General features: G+C 47.2%; 1 protein-coding gene across 3 annotated transcripts in view; it reads left to right on the top strand.

Annotated features, from left to right (window-relative positions):
- Positions 1-6,668: 6,668 nt before the first annotated feature.
- Positions 6,669-18,963, top strand: part of GLIS1 (GLIS family zinc finger 1) — a 224,649-nt gene continuing 212,354 nt past the window's right edge. For all 3 annotated transcript variants that reach the window (XM_065889192.1, XM_065889188.1, XM_065889187.1), the window contains exon 1: positions 6,669-6,915. In XM_065889192.1, the coding sequence (XP_065745264.1) occupies positions 6,669-6,915 (247 nt within the window). The remainder of the gene's footprint in view (positions 6,916-18,963) is intronic.

Genomic DNA, 18,963 nt, shown 5'->3' with positions numbered 1-18,963 from the left:
TTGGCCTGCGGCATGTGGGATCTTCCCTGACCAGGGCTTGAACCCGTGTCCCCTGCATTGGCAGGTGGATTCTTAACCACTGCGCCACCAGGGAAGTCCCTGTTCTTTTGATTTTTAATTTTTAAAATTATAGCCATCCTAATAGGTGTGAAGTGATATCTCATTGTGGTTTTGATTTGCATTTCCCTAATTACTAATAATGTTGAACATCTTTTCATGTACATACTTGTTGGCCATTTGTGTATCTTCTTTGGAGAGACATCTATGCAAGTCCTCTGCCCATTTTTTTTTTTAACATCTTTATTGGAGTATAATTGCTTTACAATGTTGTGTTAGTTTCTGCTGTATGACAAAGTGAATTAGCTATATGTATACATATATCCCCATATCTCCTCCCTCTTGTGCCTCCCTCCCACCCTCCCTATCCCACCCCTCTAGGTGGTCACAAAGCACCGAGCTGATCTCCCTGTGCTGTGCAGCTGCTTCCCACTAGCTATCTATTTTACATTTGGTAGTGTATATATGTCAGTGTTACTCTCTCACTTCATCCAAACTTACCCTTTCCCCCTCCGCGTGTCCTCAAGTCCATTCTCTATGTCTTTTGCTCATTTTTTTTTTTTTTTTTTTTTTTTTTTTTGCGGTACGCGGGCCTCTCACTATTGTGGCCTCTCCCGTTGCGGAGCCTGCAGGCTCTGTGGCCATGGCTCACGGGCGCAGCCGCTCCGTGGCATATGGGATCTTCCCGGACCGGGGCACGAACCCGTGTCCCCTACATCGGCAGGCGGACTCTCAACCACTGCGCCACCAGGGAAGCCCTGCTCATTTTTTTGATTGGGTTGTTTTTGTTGCTGAGTTGTAAGAGTTCTTTATATATTCTGGATACTAGACTCTTATCAGTTGCATGATTTGCAAATATTTTTCTCCCATTCTCTAAGTTGTTTTTTCACTATCTTCATAATGTTCTTTGATGCACAAAGGATTTTAATTTTGATGAAGTCAATTTATCTATTTTTTTCTTTTGTGCTTGTGTTTTTGGTGTCACATCTAAGAATCCATTGCCAAATCTAAGGTCACATAGATTACCCCTATGTTTTCTTCTAAGTGTTTTATGGTTTTAGCTCTTATATTTAGGATGTTGATCCATTTTGAGTCAGTGTTTGTATATGGTTTGAGATAGGGATCCAACTTTATTCTTTTGCATGTAGATATCCAGTTGTCCTAGCACCATATGTTGAAAAGATTATTCTTTCCTCAGTGAGCGATCTTGGCACTTGTATCAAAGATAAGTTGGCCATAGATGTATGGGAGGCAGACACTTTTGACCATGAGAACCTTGGCAAATCAACTTTGAGCTTTTAGTTTTTTCATCTATAAGATAGGAAAGATATCCTCTTTTTCTCAGAGTTGTCAGAATTAAATGAGATTACATATGGAGACCGTCAGCCGTAGTACCCGGCACATAGTGGTTTCCCCAGTGAATGTTAATTCTTCCCTTGCTGCAAGAAGTAGAGGCAGGGTAAGCAGAGTAACATCTATCACCTCTATTCCTTCTCCTTCCTCATGTCTCCAGGACATAGGAGACCCTAGACATAGAAATGTCTATTTTATCTGAGTATATGCTTATAAAGGTGGTGAGGGGGGAGGTCACAATAGGATGAAGAAGCACTTAGCCAGAAATTCAGGCAAGCAAAGGAAGTAGTGGTCATTCTTTAATAATTCAATCAACATTCAATAAACACTTACCTAGTGCTGACTTTGTGCCTGAATCAGTTCTAGGCTCTGGAGTTACAAAGGCAAAAGGTGCTCCTGCTCTCAGAGAGCTCTCAGTCTAGAGGGAGAGACAGATAGGTCATTATAAAGCAGTGTAACAAGTTCTGAGACAGAATGAAGCAGAGATTGCTGTGAGAATATGTAGGAAGAAAATAATTCTAGCCAGAGGATTCAGGGAAGTCTTCTGGGAAAAAGTGACGCTTGAGCTGGGTATTAAATGATTCTTAGGAAGGGGTGAACCAAAGGGAAGGTGTTAGCATAGGAAACATCATATACAAAGCTATGAAGGCATGAATATGTGTTCTAGGTTCTAGGAGATGAAAAATTTTCTAAGGTACTTGGAACATAGGATAGACCTAAGAGGTGCGGTGAGAAAATGGTTTGACTTTATTTAGATGGCCATTGGAAGTTGTTAATGAGGCTTAAACAGGGAAGTGACATGGTCAGATCTATATTTTAGAGATTTATAGGGAGACCAGTACGGAAAATGAATGATTGGGAAGAAGATGAAGCTGGAGGCAGGAAGAAGAGTTGGGAAGAGATGTAGCAGTGAGGAGTGAGGATGGAGACGAGGAGGACTATTAGGTGTATTCATGGCAGATCAGATACGGGAGTATGGGAGAGGAGGAGGAACAAAGTCAGAGAAGAAATAATGATGTTTGTTTTGGCAGATGGATACAGATGGAGTTACCTAGTAGACAGACCATATGTGGGACCAGAGGGCAAAAATAAAAACTAAAGAGGGCTTCCCTGGTGGTGCGGTGGTTAAGAATCCGCCTGCCAATGCAGGGGACCTGGGTTTGAACCCTGGTCCGGGAAGATCCCACATGCCGTGGAGCAACTAAGCCCGTGTGCCACAACTACCAAGCCTGCGCCGTAGAGCCCGTGAGCCACAACTACTGAGCCCATGTGCCACAACTACTGAAGCCCGCATGCCTAGAGCCCGTGCTCCACAACAAGAGAAGCCACCGCAATGAGAAGTCTGCGCACCTCAACGAAGAGTAGCCCCCGCTCACCGCAACTAGAGAGAGCCAGCACGCAGCAACAAAGACCCAACGCAGCCAAAAATAAATAAATAAAATAAATTAAAAAAAAAAAAAAAACCAACCCAAAGAAACCCCAAAACAAGACGGACTGTGTTTGAGCAGGCACATTGGTTAGTGTAAAAAAGCACACATTATTGCCTGGCCTGCTAAAGGGAGAAGTGGACTTTATTTGTTTTGCTTTGTTTTGTTCTTGACAATTAAAATATTAATGAATTTTATTTTCATAATAAAAGTATAAGGAAAAAAATTACAGTCCGTAATCCTACTACTCTTAAATAACCCTTGTTGAAAGGGAGAGAGGAAAATATATATTGTTAGAAAATACAAACAGTTCAGAGAAGTGTAAAATGAAAAGTACAGGCTTCCCCTCAGTCCTCCATTCCCTTAACCACTGTTAACACTTCTTGTGTTTTCTTCTAGGAAAAAAAAAATGTATATACCCGCTGGATTCTGTATATCTGCAAAGAGGTTCTGCCACATACCACGTTTAAGAGGTCTGTTCTATTGAGTAGATTAACCTTCTCATTGCTTTGCCAGGCTTCACAAACCCATCCGTCCTGGTAGGGTGGAGCTGTGAGTTCACTGAGGGAAAGGCAGGATCTCCATGTCCCTAGCTCAGGCATGGGACTTGGATCAGGGTAGATGCTCAGCAGAGAATAACTAAATGAGCTGTTGCTGCAACCTGGAAATTTGGAGATTCTTTGCCTGCAGTTCCAGTTCATTAAGTGACTTCTACAGCAAATGTTTCCTGAGTTCTGACTAAGTGTGCAGTGCTGTGCGTGTGGGTATGTTTGTGTACGTGTGGTGGGGAGGTAAGGCGGAGGACTTGGTTCCTGGCCTCACCAAAGAGCAGAACTGGAAAGGTCAGTGATCTCCCAGTCCTCTTGCTTTCTGAGGGGGAAACTTAGGTGCAGAATGAGGTTCTGATTTACCTAAAGCCGCAAGGCTTATTGGTGCCAGAACCAGCCCTAGCGCTTCAGAAGAGTGAGGAGGTGGGGGAGGAGCACCTGGTGGTGCGTTGGAGGCATTGGTGAGCTACTCTTACTCCTTCCATCCCTTCCCCTCCTGCCATATAAGTAGCAGTAATACCCAACTCCAGATCCTTGGGTAGAGGCAAGACCTTTGTGCTCTTATGCAGCCCATGGCCCTTGGCCTGTGTGCAATGCGTGGGATTGGCTGACATCCTGTACCTATTAGAGGCATCAGGCTGGTATAGAGGAAGAGTGCTGGACTAGGAGTCAGGAAGCCTGCATTCCAGTGCCAGCTCTGCCACACCCCACCATACTGTGGGCCGGTCACATCCTCTCTCCTCTGAACGTGGGGGTGGGTCTAATGAAATCTCCAAGGTCCTTCCTAACTTTATTGCTCTCCAACTGTAAGATGCTATATTTAACCAATGATAGAAATCAGATTTTAGGATTCTGTGATTCTGAAATCCTGGTTTTCCAAGAATCCGGGGATGCTGCTTGAGGTCTCTTACTCTGTGTGGACTCCTATGTTGTGAGGCCTGACTTGTTGAGTAGTAGGGAGGGGCTCCATATACATTTTTCAATTTTAGACCAAGGCCAAAGAGACCAGACCCCTCTCTTCAAAGAGTACGGAGCCAGGCAGGCTCCTTGGAGTGGGCCCAGATCACCAGTAAACAGTGTGGAGTGGGGCAAGCCAACATGAAATGCAGAGACGGTCTCAAGGACCTGGGTGGAACCTCCAGTAGCCTTGGCAAATAGACCTGGCCTGAGTGAACAACCCCATTTTACACAGGAAGAAACTGAGGCTCAGAAAAGGGAACTGAGCTACTGCTTCCAGTCGCCCTGAGGTCTTGTTCTTGGTCCAGTGTTCTTTGTACACATTGGGCAGGACTCACTGGGACACTGCTGTCTGTGAGGGGAGCCAGAATGCAGGGGAACCAGGTTGCAGGTCCTGGAGGAACTTAGGGGAGTGGGTCTCAACCCCCAGGGCTGTAAGCACCTCCTGGGGGCTCGCTAAAATTCGAGGTGCTGGGACCCTCCTCCCAGACAGATTCACAGATTCACTTGGGGTGTTTTCTAGTTGGGATCCGGGTATCTATTTTTGTTTAACTTCGGAATGAGACCCTCTAGTCTGTTTCCTTTTTGGTGAAAAACACCACAGAAACAAAAACTTAAGACAAGTGGTCTGAGAGCCGTGGGTTCGGTCCCAACCTCGCTGCTGACCCGCTGTGAAAGCTGTGGGAGCTCTGGAGTGAGCGGGTTGGATTCTGCAGGAAACCTTTAAAGCACTTTCACATCCATTGTCTCCGCGGTAGCAGGGTTGGCCGGTCCCATTTGACCAGGAGAAAACTGATGCTGGACAGGGCAAGAAGGGTCTTGTCTCAGCCACTGGGAAAGGCGGAAGAGAGCCAGGTTGAGCCCGGCTTTCCTGATACCCAAGGCGTTCCACCGCCCTGGCCAGACCAGCCCCGACGACAGAGCCCAGGCCCTGCAGCCCGCGGCGCCGCCCCGCGGGCCTGCCCTCATCGGCAGCCTGAGGAGGGGGGCCGCACAGCACCGGGCGCCACCGGCCGCCGCCTGTCAAACCCTCCGCCCAGCCTTGCGCCCGGCTGGCCCTGGCCCGAGGGCGGAGGCCCCGCCCTCGCGCCGCGATTGGCCTCGGTGGGGCGGCCGCAGCGAGCCAGTGGCTGGAGAGGCTGTCAGGCCGGCCGCGGCCCCGCCCCCGCCCCGGGGTGCCGCCCCGCTGGACTCTGCTGCTGCTGGGGCTGCGGCGCCAGTGGAGGCGCGCCTAGCCTCGCGCCCCGGGAGCAAGCTGCTGCGACCGCCGCGAGGTGAGCGGGGCGAGGTGAAAGGGGGCGCGGCCCGCGGCCCGGGAAGCGGGAGGGCGCCCGGCCAGACATCCGAGGCTGGCGTCCCAGGGAAGGTGGAATTGGGGAGCTTTGGGATGGCGCGGGGAGCGCGAGGGGAAAGGAGAGTTTGGGGGCCCGGGGCCCTTTTCCAGGAGGGACGATGGAAGGCCCAAGGCTCTGTGGAGGGGCACGCAGCGCGCGCGCGCGGGGAGTGTGAGACCGTGTGCGGCTGCTAGTGTTGCTGAGAGTCTGAGCGGGTGAATGAGGGTAGTGTGTATGGCACGTCGTGTCCCCGAGTGTGCATTTGCGGGGTGTTTGGTGTGTGTGGGAGCGGGCGTGCATGGGCTACCGACTTTGTGCAGGTTTGCACGCGCGATAGGTTCGTTTTCTCAGTTGCGCGTGGGAGTGTGCGTGTGATGGGTTCGCGTCGCTGGAGTGAGCGCCTATCCTCCGACTCCCATTTTCGCAGCTTGGGTGGTGGTGGTGGGATCTCACAGGGTCTCTCCCCCGGCCTGTGGGTGCTCAGTCCGCAGTCCCTGCGCGCAGCCGGCTCCCAGAGCGCCCACGAGGCGAGGAGTGCAGCGGGTGACCTACCCCGAGCAGTCTCCGCGGCTTCGCCAGAGCCCTGCTCCGGGAATCTCTGGTTGCCGCCCGCTGTGTATCTCACTGGGTGACGCGCACGGGCGCTGTCCCTTCTCCAGGCCTCAGTTTCCCCATTCGTCCAAAAAGGGCTTGGTGGGGGCGGATTGGGTGGCCGGGCCCTCCACAAGCCAGGGAAGAACGGCCAGCCGCTCCTGCGTCCTGGAAGGGGCCTTTTACGCGGATCAGGTTGGTTAGGGTGAGTGTCACGTTAGGGTGAGTGTGGTGGGGCGAACCCATTTCAAAAAGGAGGAAGAAACGGAGGGATGGTGACCTGACCAAACCTCGGCTTCCGGACGAGAAGGGGACCGCTCCGCTCATTCTAACGCGCCTGTGCTTTCTCCCCTCCGCAGGAACCCGGCGCGACCTCCAGCGGTGCGCCCCGCCCCGGCGCCATGCACTGCGAGGTGGCCGAGGCGCACTCAGACAAGAGGCCGAAGGAGGCCCCCGGCGCTCCGGGTCCCGGCCGGGGGCCCGCTGGCCTCGGCCCGCACATGGCCTTTAGGGTCACGGTGAGCAGCGGGGGCTGCGGGGATGGGGGTCCGCGTGACTTGCTGCCCGCGCCACTGCGCGCCCACGACCTCCTCGAGCCCCAGAGCCCCCGAGACTACGGTCCGTCCAAGGCCTCTGCCGCCGGTAAGGGTAAGTCCGGCCCCGCCGACGTGCCTGGCCGTGGGTGTGGAGAGATTTGGGCTCTCTGACGTTTCTACCGCAGGCCTTTGTAGGAATCCTCCGGAGAAAACTTGGTAGAACTTTCTCCGGAGTTCATCAGTTTCTCTCGAGTTGTTTGGGACTCGCTTGTCATTCTGAAACGATGATTGTTTAGGAAGCATCTAATTTAAACTCAGTAGCCTATATTGGGGAAGATGGGTGTATAGACAGCTCAGATTACATAATTTTGCTTCTGTATGTTTCTGATAAAAGTTGTGTGAAACTTGTCAAAATCTTATTATAAATTAGGATGAGTAGCAACTCGAGTATGTCTATCTCTGAGGCTGCTAAAGGCATCCTTTGAAGTATTCCAGTCTCCCTCAATAACAAAAACCAGAAGCCTTCAGCAAGACCCCTCGCCTGTTGGGACCTCAGTTTCCCCATCTGTCAAGTAAGGAATTAATTATACCAGATGATTTCTGGATTCCTGATGGAAAATTTTATGAATCTATAATCTAGCCTGAGTCAAGTCCCGACTTTAACAATGGCTGTTCTGTATTTGTTGCTTCAGAAGCATAGTTTTGGGTCAAAAGTTAGTTTGCAATACCCTTCCTCTACCCAGTGAGGCTGGTGGGTATAAGGTGCAGGCTCCAGTATAATTAATGGGTCAAAGTCAGCAATGAGGCTGGATTCTCATGAACATGTTCTTCTCATCACAGTTAATTATTATTGAGCCATTATTTATAAGTTTCATGCTGACAGATAATTAACCAGAAATTGGGGAAATTGTTGAGGCACTGTGTCCTCCCCCCTGCCCCCACCTTTTTTTCCCTGGGAGAAACCAAAGCTTTGGGGTTTCATTATTTCAGTGTTTGGGACCTCTTGGTTCTATTTCCAGCTGATTCTTAAGGAAGGAAAAAAGTGTGTTTTATGGCTCTGTAGGCATCACTACTTCAGCATCAATCAGCCCCAGCAACTTAGAAAAGGTAGGGTGGCTTGCCTTTAGAGATGAGAGCTCCTTTTAGGTTAAAAACAAAACAAAAGAAAACAACCCCAACTCCCCAATGCAAAGACTAGTAAAATGAAATAAATATAAACACTTTTTTCTTTTTAATGAAAACACCTGACTTTGTAGGAGAGCACTATTTCTTGTCTCGTTTTATTTATTTATGGCTGTACGCGGACCTCTCACTGTTGTGGCCTCTCCCGTTGCGGAGCACAGGCTCCGGACGCCATGGCCATGGCCATGGCTCACGGGCCCAGCCGCTCCGCGGCATGTGGGATCTTCCCAGACCAGGGCACGAACCCATGTCCCCTGCATCGGCAGGCGGACTCTCAACCACTGCGCCACCAGGGAAGCCCTTGTCTCGTTGTTTTAAGTGTCAGTCTCTTCTCCAAGAGATAGAGGTCATTTTTTAAAGGGTAGATATAGAGAAAAACACCTTTAGCATATTATTACTGGAATACACACATGACGTTCTCTTTTACTAGGGAGAGAGAGGGCTGTGCAGCAAGACATGAGTAATATTTGCTGCCCTGAGCCCCCTCCCTTGCCCCACTCCATACACAATCCTCCCTTAAATAGATACCCTCCTGCAACATTTTGTGTTTTAAAAAAAAAAATAGCTGTCAATTGAAGATCGAGTTCTCTGCAGACCTAATAAATGGCTCTCCCAAACATAGCCTTTGTTCCAAGCCGTAGTTAGAGACCTTTCGTCTGGATGCATTGTGTACACCTTCTGACTTCCATTCCCCCAAATCCCAATTATTTTTATCCACACACCCCCAATGTCTAAAACATGAGATCTTTAAATCAAGATTATATTTGAAAGGGGCAGAGGAGGATAAAAGAATGTGAGGAAGCACCTCTTTCTTTGTACCTTAAGATGGTTGTACTGATTAAACTTTTTAAGATGCTGCTGTTTTCTTCATAGCCCCCAGCAAGGCTGGTGGGGTAGGATTTGTCCCACCCATTTAAAAGATGAGGAAACTGAGGCCTGGGTGCGGGGTTTCTGGCCAGCCCATTGCTTGGACCTGGCCTCTGTCCCTCTGTGCGAATTTTTCCCCACAGTCAAGACAGGCAGTGGCCTGTCACAAAACCAGAGCTGGGCAGCCCTCTTGAAAATGCCGTAAAGGAAACCTTCTTACTGCCGCCATTCCCACCCAAATATTCCCTAGACATCGCAACCCTTTGAATATTTGGTGTCTAGCTCCAAGTCTCAGGCTTATTGGAAACAGACAGGTAAGAATACCAACTGAAAAATATTTATTGACCGTGCTGGAAATTGTAAGACTCTGCCATCCAGGATCTGTGGGACCAGGGGAAGTTATTTCCCTTCTCTGAGCCTTAGTTTCCTCATTTGTAAATCTACCGTGAGACTTACTTGGAAAGACTGAAGAGAGCATTAGTGATAGAGTGTGAAAGGGCCGCCTCAGTGCCTAGTTATTTTGGAGATTACTCTTGTAATGTGTTTAACGTTCTCAACTTCTGGTTTTCCATTTGCACGAGAGGTAATAATGCTTCCTCCCAAGGGAAAATGAAACAGTTGTTGTAAGAATACTTTATAAACTAAGAAGGAAAAAGGGGTCACTTTTATTAATTCTTGTAGGGCACCGTGTTATGGTCAGCGATACTTGAGATAAAGAGGGTGGGGTGAGGAGGGAGAGAGGTTTGATTTTTTAAATGTTGACTTTAACGACTTTAACTCGGGTGCCCTAGCCAGAGGAAGCTGAGAGGAGCCAAGCTGCAGGTCTTTTGTGGCCACTGCTGCCTGGTGACCGGAGAGAAGACAGTATTGCTTGGTTTGGAATCAGGTTTCAAATGATCTGCCTTCCGTTTCGGACAGACCCTAAGCCGAGGAAGGGAGTGAGCTCTTGAATCCAGCAGCTTGTCCATAAATGTTGGGGTCCTCTGTGTTTCCAGATCTGGAGTTAGGAGGCACTGGGGATGGTGCGTCATCATGGACTAACATTGTCATCATTTACAATAAGAATCACGATCTGTTTATGACAGAGTCCTGTTTATCCAGATTCCAAACAGCTGAAAAGGCCAAATTACCAGATGCTACGTTTTTTCTTTCTTATTATTAAATACCCGACACTCTGCTTTTCGAAGTCCTGACAAGGAAAGAAAGTAAACATCTGGACTTTATGGAGGCCGTCAGCTTTGTGGCGATGGCCCGATGATGCTCGCTCCCTGTGCACAGTGCTTTACAGTTTTCAGCGTGTGTCCCCCACACGTTCCCTCATCTGTCCTCATGCCAGCTGAGCTCTGCCTACCTTGCGGGCTGTTCCGAGGGGACAGATGAAGAAGCGCTGGCTTCTTATGACTGTGATTCCCATTTTATAGATGAAGACATTAAGGTTCAAGGATGTGCTCAAGGCTACAGACAGTAAGTGGCAGTTTCTAAGGCTTCCTGTTCCAAAGTTTGATTCTGGTTCCACAACTTGTACCTTCTATGTGTGTGTGTTGGGGGCCGAGAGCTGGGTGTTCATGACGGCCTCCCGAATGTTCCCAGATAATTTAAAATATTTTTGCTTTTGGTATTTCTTCTGTCTCGAATCTTTGGAAGTTGGTAACTAGTATCTATGCCATCATTAGATAACTTCGTAGTTTACCAGAAGATTCCGTTTGACCAGAATTACTGCTCTCAGACCAAACCAGATAATGAGCTCACTGTTTAATTCTCAGCGACTCACTGGGCCATTTTCATTGTGCTCTGAGACTAGACACATCCTAGCAATAAAAAGGAGGCTGATGATCATGACAAATGTGGACTCTGCCATTAGTAAAAGGCCATCATAACGTGGCTGAAAATTCCAAAAAGTAATTAATCTTGTAACTTAAAAAAAAGTATATATATTTTTCTTTAAAAATGAAAACAAAAAAGGAAAGCAGTTGTAGATTGCATTAGGGGCATTAGGGGCTGGTGGTGGAAAGTAAGACATGACAGTTTTGGTTGGCATTACCTGGTAGAGTTTCTTCATCTGAATCAGAAGCCACTGTGATGTTCTGGGGAGGCTTTTGAGGGGCCAGCACATCCGTAATAGAAAGGTATGAGTTATTTTGAAAGCATTTACCCCCTCCGGCTCTAGTGGGCAATTTGCTTGCATTTCATCCATTTTAAAGTGCTGGTCCTGTGATCCGGAAATAATCAGATCCAAATTTTTTCAGTGCTTGAGGTTTCAAATAAGGGGGAGAAAAACCTGCTGGCCAAATGTCAGGCTCAGTGAGACAAAGAGAAACATGTATGTGTGTGGGTACACAAATAAGATAGGAACATGTTGCGTCTACAGTCATAAGAATTATGTACCCGACAAATCTTTTATAGACATGTAACGGAAATATAATTCCCAAAGATTCCCTAAGAATCTTGTGTGGCTAGAATTCCTCTTCCCTTCCTGCCTCCTAAGCTCTCTAGAAGCTGCTAAGACTTGGCGTGCAAAATGGAAAGGGGACCAGCACATGAGATCGTAACTTAATTTAGGCTTAGTTGTTTCTGAGTCGTTTACCTGAAGTGCTCAGCTGGGCTGAGGTCTCAGGACTATCTTGGCTGTGGAATCATATCCATAGGCTGTGTTGCTCCATCTGTGATGAAAATACATGTTTCTTTATATGCCGTGGTTATACGCCGTGGTTTTCCTTCACACTTCTCCTTCTTCTGGAAAAAAAAAAAACCTCACCCCATCTTTTAGTTCTTCATCTCCCTGCGTTACAGTTGCATGAGAAGCGAAGTGAGCCAGCACACTTATTTTTACAGTGTGTTAAAATCCCATTACAGGCATAAGTGCACAATGAATCATTTAAAAAAATATATTCTTATGTTCTTTGTTCTGAATGTTGCATAATTATCATCATTTTCTTTGGTTTTATTTTGTGGAGTTTGGCCAGCATCCTAGAAAAGGGGAGAAACTAAAGTTTGGAATGGGGTTTTCAACCCTTTTTTGGATAGGAATAGGGAAAAACAAACAAACAAATAAATACCAACTTTGTTTGTAAATTGACCAGTGATTGTCGCTGATGGTGACTTTTGCATAGAAAGGATAATCTCCCTTCTTTCTCTCAATTTTCTTAGAAAAGCAGTTCCTTGTTTTGAAGGTGATATGGTAGTATTTCAACAACCTCACCTTGTATCTGTGATTATATTCAAAGTTAAATTACAGTGTGTGGTTTGCTATTTTTTTTTCCTAATACAGATTTTCGTTGCAATTAGTTTAGACCTAGAGACTTGCAGTTGTTTCTTCTGGTAGGGGGTAGTCTATTTTTGTGTTTAAAGAAACAAAGACAGTCAGTTCAAAGGGGAGAAGAAATGAAACAAACTCTACCCTGGGCTTTGAAAAATTCAACTGCAGCATGCAGAAAGCCCAGCTGCGATACCAGGGCCAGGAAAAAAGAGCAACCTCCTGAAATACTTGTGCAGCTCGCCTTCCCTGTGCTAATGATTCTAGCAGTTTAAAAACGGACTTCTTGTTTATCAACAGCCGCTGCCTGAATTAATAGTTTACAATGAAAAAAAAAAATGCTTTGGCGTTAGAAGCAAAGTCCGGGACTGATAGCTGAGTTACTGAGTTAAGGGAAGCAGAAAAGAGAGGCGAAAAGTTTTGTGGCTGCTTTGGTCTCCTAAAGCCTTATTTATAAGAAACTGAAAGAAAACAGAGACCTGGGGTGGGGTGGGGTGGAGAAAATACAACCCTAACCCAGTGTCTTTTAGTTTAAAGTCACTTGAAGCATCTGTTTTCTCCTTTTCCCCGTCTTTCCCTAAACTCCAAAGGGTTATTCCTTCAGAAGGTTTCCGGTGGATCGAGGCGGATTGTGTTAGCATTACGAGCTGTGTTTTTAAAGTCAGCATTTGAGTCAGATGCACTGAGAGGAGCCCTTCAGTCCGCTCACTGAATAATGCATTTCCTGCATGGCCTGAATTTTTTTGGTGGTTATGGTTGGGACTGTCTGGAGCAAACACACGCGCCATTGTACAGCCTCAATGCATGTGGGTCATGCCCTTGGCTTTGAGTCTTGGTTTCCCCATCTGTAAAATGGGAAGCAGTTCCATAGGATGACCCATAGTCTCTTCTTACTCTGTTGCTCTGGGATTCTACATGAACTTGGCTGGGGCAGTTGGGAAGGATCTAGGGTATGGAAAGAGGTCAGGTTCTAGATTTGATCTCTTTGGAACTCTTGACTCCTGAAGTAGAGCACAGAAGGAACCGGAAGAGGGCGGGAGGTCAACTAATCTTTATTGAACACCTACTCATTGCCAGGCCTAGCAGTTTATAGCTGTCATTGCACTTAATAAAGCCCAACAACCCTATGAGGAAAGGAGGCATTATTCTAAATTTACAGATGGGGGAAATGAGGCTTGGAAAAGTTAATTGATTTGTCCAAATAATGAGCTTACGATGTAATTCACAGTGACTCACTGTCTAGGTAGCAGGTAATAGAGGCTGGAATTTGAACCCAGCTCTGTCTGACTGCAAAGCCTGTGCTTTCCTCCTAAAGCACAGAGCTCTCACGGACAGCCCTTAAAACCCAAGTAGTGGCAAGGAGTCGCTGTGGCTGCAGAGCGTGCCCGAACCCTGGGGGAAGGCAGCAGAAGGCCACAGGCCGGTCTGGATGACCAGTCCCCGGAGCAGACTTCGAGTCTCAGCCAACAGGCTGAGGTGTGATTTTAGGGGGGGCTCTGCCTCCATTGGGCTCTGCCCACTGCTCGGCTGCAGAAGTGGTAGAAGGACAGTGGTTCCTGGTTGTGACATGGAGTCCTCAGGTAAGGAGTCTGAGACTGGAGGGCCCCTAGAAGCAGCCCCTTCTCAGAAGCAGCACATACACTCATTCCGCCGGTTACTGCAGGTTCAGGTCCTTCTTTGAGCCTGTCATGCAGTTTGGGGAGCTTTGTTGCCCGAGCCCTGGCTGCAGTCGCCCTCCCATCGGTTCTGAAGACATCTGTTTGAAGAGAATTCCTCATGATCGCATCACACGTCGTGTGTAGAATGCATGCTTCACTGGACATGATGGTTTGAGATCTATTAAATAATTATTTCTTATTAAACGCTTGGTGGGATGAAGAAAGGCTTGTGGGGAGAACAGGCCAGGGATCAGAGTGAACTTGAGAGTTTGTGGGAAATGGGTCTTTTGTGTCAAATGATGAATGAGTCAAATGACCCTCTATGGAAGGAAGAGGTCCCACGGCTGGGTTGTGTCTGTGGTCTTGCATGGGGGTGTGTGCATTCATGAGAATGTGAGTGTGGACATTCTCAAGGGATCATACTTCTTCTGAAGTGGAAATTGCAGGAGGCTTTATTGCCCAAAGCTTCTTTGCCTTTAGATGTTGACCCTGGGTCTGAAAGGGAGAGTATGAAGGGGTATCAGGGATGGCCTGCTTGCATTGTGGCCCAGTCTCTTCCTATTTGTGTCTTTTCTAGCAGCCAGATTACTCTTTTAGATGTTGTTGCTTTTGTTTTTAAATAACAGGTTTGATGGCAAATAAGGCTTTAGCAAGAAACCAGGGCGTATTATAAACCCAGCTTTAAAAATACAGATCCCATTTGCTGTTTTAAGCTCTCCGGAGGGCCTGGAGATTGGGTTTATTTTGGAACGTTGGTGGACTGTATGAATTACTTCTCTGAGGCCTGGGTATTTAATACCTAATAGAAGTTTGTATAAGAGTTGATGATGTATTTTGCCGACTTTCCAACCCTGTAAATAAATTACACGTGCCGGTAGAGGCTGCCAGGATCCACTGTGTCAATTGAAGCTTAATTTTTATCCCAAACCACTTAATACTTTTGTCCTAGTGAGTAGAGAAAATTCCCGGGTTTCGCCCAGCAGCGGGCCCATTCCGAGATGTAGACGGTTTCATGAGCCCACGAACAGGCCTCCGTGGATTCACCGATCTTGACACAGTTTTCAGTGGTTAAGTAGCTTCAGCCCTCTCAAGTCCAACCCCCAAGGCAGAGAATGATAATATAATTTTAAGTGTATCGTAAAAATGAAACTCAATCGCTTCCACTCCCCAAACCTGTCTCGCTCCCCTTTTCTCTGGAGAAAACAGCCGTAATTGTGTGTTTAATCTCAAGACCGCCTGTGCATTTTATCTTATTTGAGTGCAAAGCCCAGGTAATAATGTTGGCATTTCCAGTGTGAAACAAAATCGGGTTTCTAATTTGGAGACACTATTAAATATTTCATGCTTCAACCAAACTCAATTCTTTTTTCCTATAATAAGTTTAAATATTAATTCTCTGGAATGTCAGATGCCTAAAGCTAGGCATTTAGTGATCTGCAGTTTCAAGTATCTCGAAGAAGGTTTATGAAACAGGATATTTCACTGGGAGGGATGAGTAGTGTGTTTCAGAGATATCTGAATTCAAGGCAGTGTCTTCTGATTTACTTTTTAAAGGGAAAGGTCATAAAATAAGTTGCTTTATGTGCTGAAGTATTAAGTGGCTTAGGCTGAAATAACAGCAGAGACTTTACTGTTTTTCCCCGTTATATTTTAACAATGCTTTTTGGGGGAGGGGGTGGGTCATTTTCCCGCCTGCTTGTCTCCTCCCCCAGCCACCCCCCCCCCCCACAACCAGATGGCTTTAATTCTAACCAAATCCCACGCTGAGGCCAAATGATTGATCAAACAGTCATTTGTACTTACGTAGCTCTCTTTGTGAGAATATCTCTGCATTGGAGCTTTTTGCCGGGCTTGGCTCATCTTTGGGACTTCAGATGGTAGATTTCCAGCCTGGAGAGGTGGAGGTATAGGGGTAGGTGAAGGGCAAAAATCCCAGACCTTCAATCCAAAGAATTCCTTGCTTAAAACCTTTTTGTTACTTCCCATCCCTGACAGCAGGGGTATCCAGGTTTTCTAAATACAAGGACAAAAATCGATCCCCTGTCCAGATAGCTGTTATATTTTTAGTATCTGTTGATGGAGAAAATACCTGGAGGTTACTAGTTTTAAGGGCTCTTTTAAATAGATTTATATTTTATCAACCACTCACATATCTGTAGAGACATCGATTTGTTCTATAGACAGTCTTTGCCTTCAAGCTCTCCCCTGAAATTACAACTTGGCATGTAGATTCACAACCAGTTGACTGATGGAAGAAATCTGAGCCCCTTGGTCTGGCGTTCAAGGCCTTCCCGCCAATCCAGTTCCACCTCTTCCTGATGTCTGCTTTGCTTGTCCTCCAGCAGCGTTGGATTTTTCTTTTTCTTTTTTTTTCCTTATAAATTTATTTATTTATTTTCATCTTTGGCTGCATTGGGTCTTCGTTGCTGTGTGCGGGCTTTCTTTAGTTGCGGTGAGCGGGGGCTACTCTTCGTCGCGGTGTGCGGGCTTCTCATTCCGGTGGCTTCTGTTGTTGTGGAGCACGGGCTTAGTTGCTCCACGGCATGTGGGATCTTCCCGGACCAGGGCTCGAACCCGTGTCCCCTGCATTGACAAGAGGATTCTTAACCACTGAGCCACCAGGGAAGTCCCAGCATCGGACTTTTCCTTGCACAGCTTCAGACCTGGAATCTTCTCTTGTCTTTCTGTCCTTACACACTTTGAGCTTCTTTTTATTCATTTTTGTGCCTTTTAAAGTCAATTTTGGAACATAAAATAGTTCATATTCAAATATTCATCTTTGTAGCCTTACATCCAGTACCAGGTCTGGCAAAGTACATATCTGGGAAGCAAATAGTGTGCTGGTTGGGGCTGTAGGTGTGGAACCAAACCACTATGTTTGAACTCTGGTTCCAGGTACAAACTTCGGGATATTGGGCAAGTTATTAAGCTCTTTGGGCCTCAATATTCTTACCTATAAAATGGGGATAATAATAGTAACAGTTTCAAAAGACTGTTACGAGGGTGAAACGAGTTAATACATGTATAAGTGCTTAAATACAGAGATTGGCACATGGTAAGATGCTCAATTAATGTTGGGGTTATTATTGTTATTGTTATTGCTACCATGTAAATGTTTGGTAAACAGAATCTCTTAGAAGGGCCTTTCTTCCCTTCCTTTTCACCAATCTGACTCCTACTTATTCTTTAAGACCCAGCTCAGGTGCCACCTCTTCCTGGAAGCCTTCCCTTTCTCCCTTGGCCTGGTTATGCTAGAGCTCTGGCACCCACACCTTTATCCTTCCTTCTGCGGTAGCACAGGTCATACTCTGTGGCGATTTTCCATTTACTTATGTGTTCTTGAGGACAGGGGCAGAGTCTCATTATTCCAGCATCCCAGTGCCCAGCACAGGGCCTGGCTCAAGGTGGGTGTCAAGGAAGGTTGGGAATGGACTCCAACCCAGTCTCTGCCCTCAAGGAGCTTGTAGCCTAGAAAGGAGAAGCTGAGTTTTATGTCTTTGTTTTTCCTACAAGGTTAATCACATGGTAAGGTCTCAGCACATGTGAGACTCCAGTGAATGCACAAGGAGTTCTCAAGTACAGACACAGCCCTATTCTCCTTCCCACACCGTCTTGGGGCACTTCACAACGAGGTCTGTCCTACTTTTCTAGGTGACATTGGGCAAGTCTTCTCCCCTGTCTGGGCCTCCTTTTCCTCTCCTTTCTGGGAGGAGTTGGCTTCAGTGATCACAGATCTTTCTTGGTGGCTGCCAGGCCATGGGCCAGGTGGAGGAGCTAGGGGCCTGACGGCTGTCCCGAGTGACTGGCCTGGATCGTAGGCCCACTTTGCCACACACCTGCCCCCCGTCTAGGCAAAGTCCCAGGTGCTTTAAAGTGTGTCTCATCTTATGGTTTAAAGAGCAGGTATTGGTGGTTGCAACACATCTGACCCAGATTTCTCTAAGATGAAGAAGAACCCTGGAAATGAGAGTGAGGAGCCAGCTCTTGGTCACCTGCTGGGGTGGAGAGTGATGTATACACCCTGGATCCCCACTTCAGGACAGGCTTAGACAGACCCCGGGGGGATTGTGTTGGCCTCCTGGCCCCTCTCTGGGTACTGTTGTGGTTTGAGCTTTGTTAACTGTAGAGCTCTGCCCAAATCACTATTATTCATTCAATCCCCCTATGAACAAATGGGAAAACTAAGGTTCAGAGAGGTCATGTTACTGTGCAAAGGTAGCCACATGGCTTTTGGAGTCAGAACTGAGTTCAGACCCTGATTATACCATTTGCTGGAACTTGCTTGGGCAAGTTCATTGGACTCTGAGCCCCAGTCTTTCTCATTTGTAGAATGGAGATAATGCCTATCTCAGAGTTGATGAGGGGCTTAAGGTGAGGAGTCTGTAGAGCACCTAGATCAGGGGCTGGCACATAGTAGGTATGTACCACAGGTAAGCTGCTGTTACTGCTCTTACTGAGTGGCAGAGCTGGGCCTAGGTCCCCAAGCCTGACTTCGTCTGATGCTGTTTCTCCTCTACACTGCGGTATCCCATCCCCTTACTCTGGTGTTTTGTTTTGTTTTGTTCTTTCTTTCTTTCTTTTTTTTTTGGAGAAATTAGAAGAATAAGGACTTTGGGGTTTCATAGACTGAGGTCCTAACCCCAGCACTGGAGGACACAGATCTGAAGCACCTGGGCTTCACTTAGGGTTAGGGGAAGGTTAGGAGCTGTCTATGTCCCTTGCCCAGGTGGGCATGGGCTACCTCAGCACAACTGTCTGACAGTCCTGGCCCTGGGGTCAGTCCAAGACATTCACTCAACCTGTGGTGGCTCTGGTGTCTGGCAGGAGGGGGCTGGGGCTGTTTCTGGGGTGGGTCAGGAGGTACAGACCTCCCTCCCCCTGTTCCTGGTTTATTGGGTTGGGAGTTGCCTTCAGACTCTAATATCCAGGTGAATTACCTTGCTTCTGCCTCCCAGACTCGTGATGCTGTTCCTGTTCTGCTCCCACATCCCTGTGCTTGCGGGTCTCTGCAGCACTGTGGAGGCCTCCATTTGTTGGGCCCTGCTGTGAGCAGATATCCCCTGAAGCCATTCACTCCTTGTGAGGTGAGTATCATCACCCCCATTCTACAGATGAGAAATACTGAGGCCCAGAGAGACCAAATGACTTGCCCAAGGTTCTAGAGCTGGTAGGTGGTAGCTGCAGTCCTGACTCCAAGACC

The sequence above is a fragment of the Phocoena phocoena genome, chromosome 1 (genome assembly GCF_963924675.1).
Source record: "Phocoena phocoena chromosome 1, mPhoPho1.1, whole genome shotgun sequence".
NCBI lineage: Eukaryota > Metazoa > Chordata > Mammalia > Artiodactyla > Phocoenidae > Phocoena > Phocoena phocoena.
The sequence above is the reverse complement of the archived record's forward strand: the minus strand, read 5'-3'. Positions and strand labels throughout refer to the sequence as shown.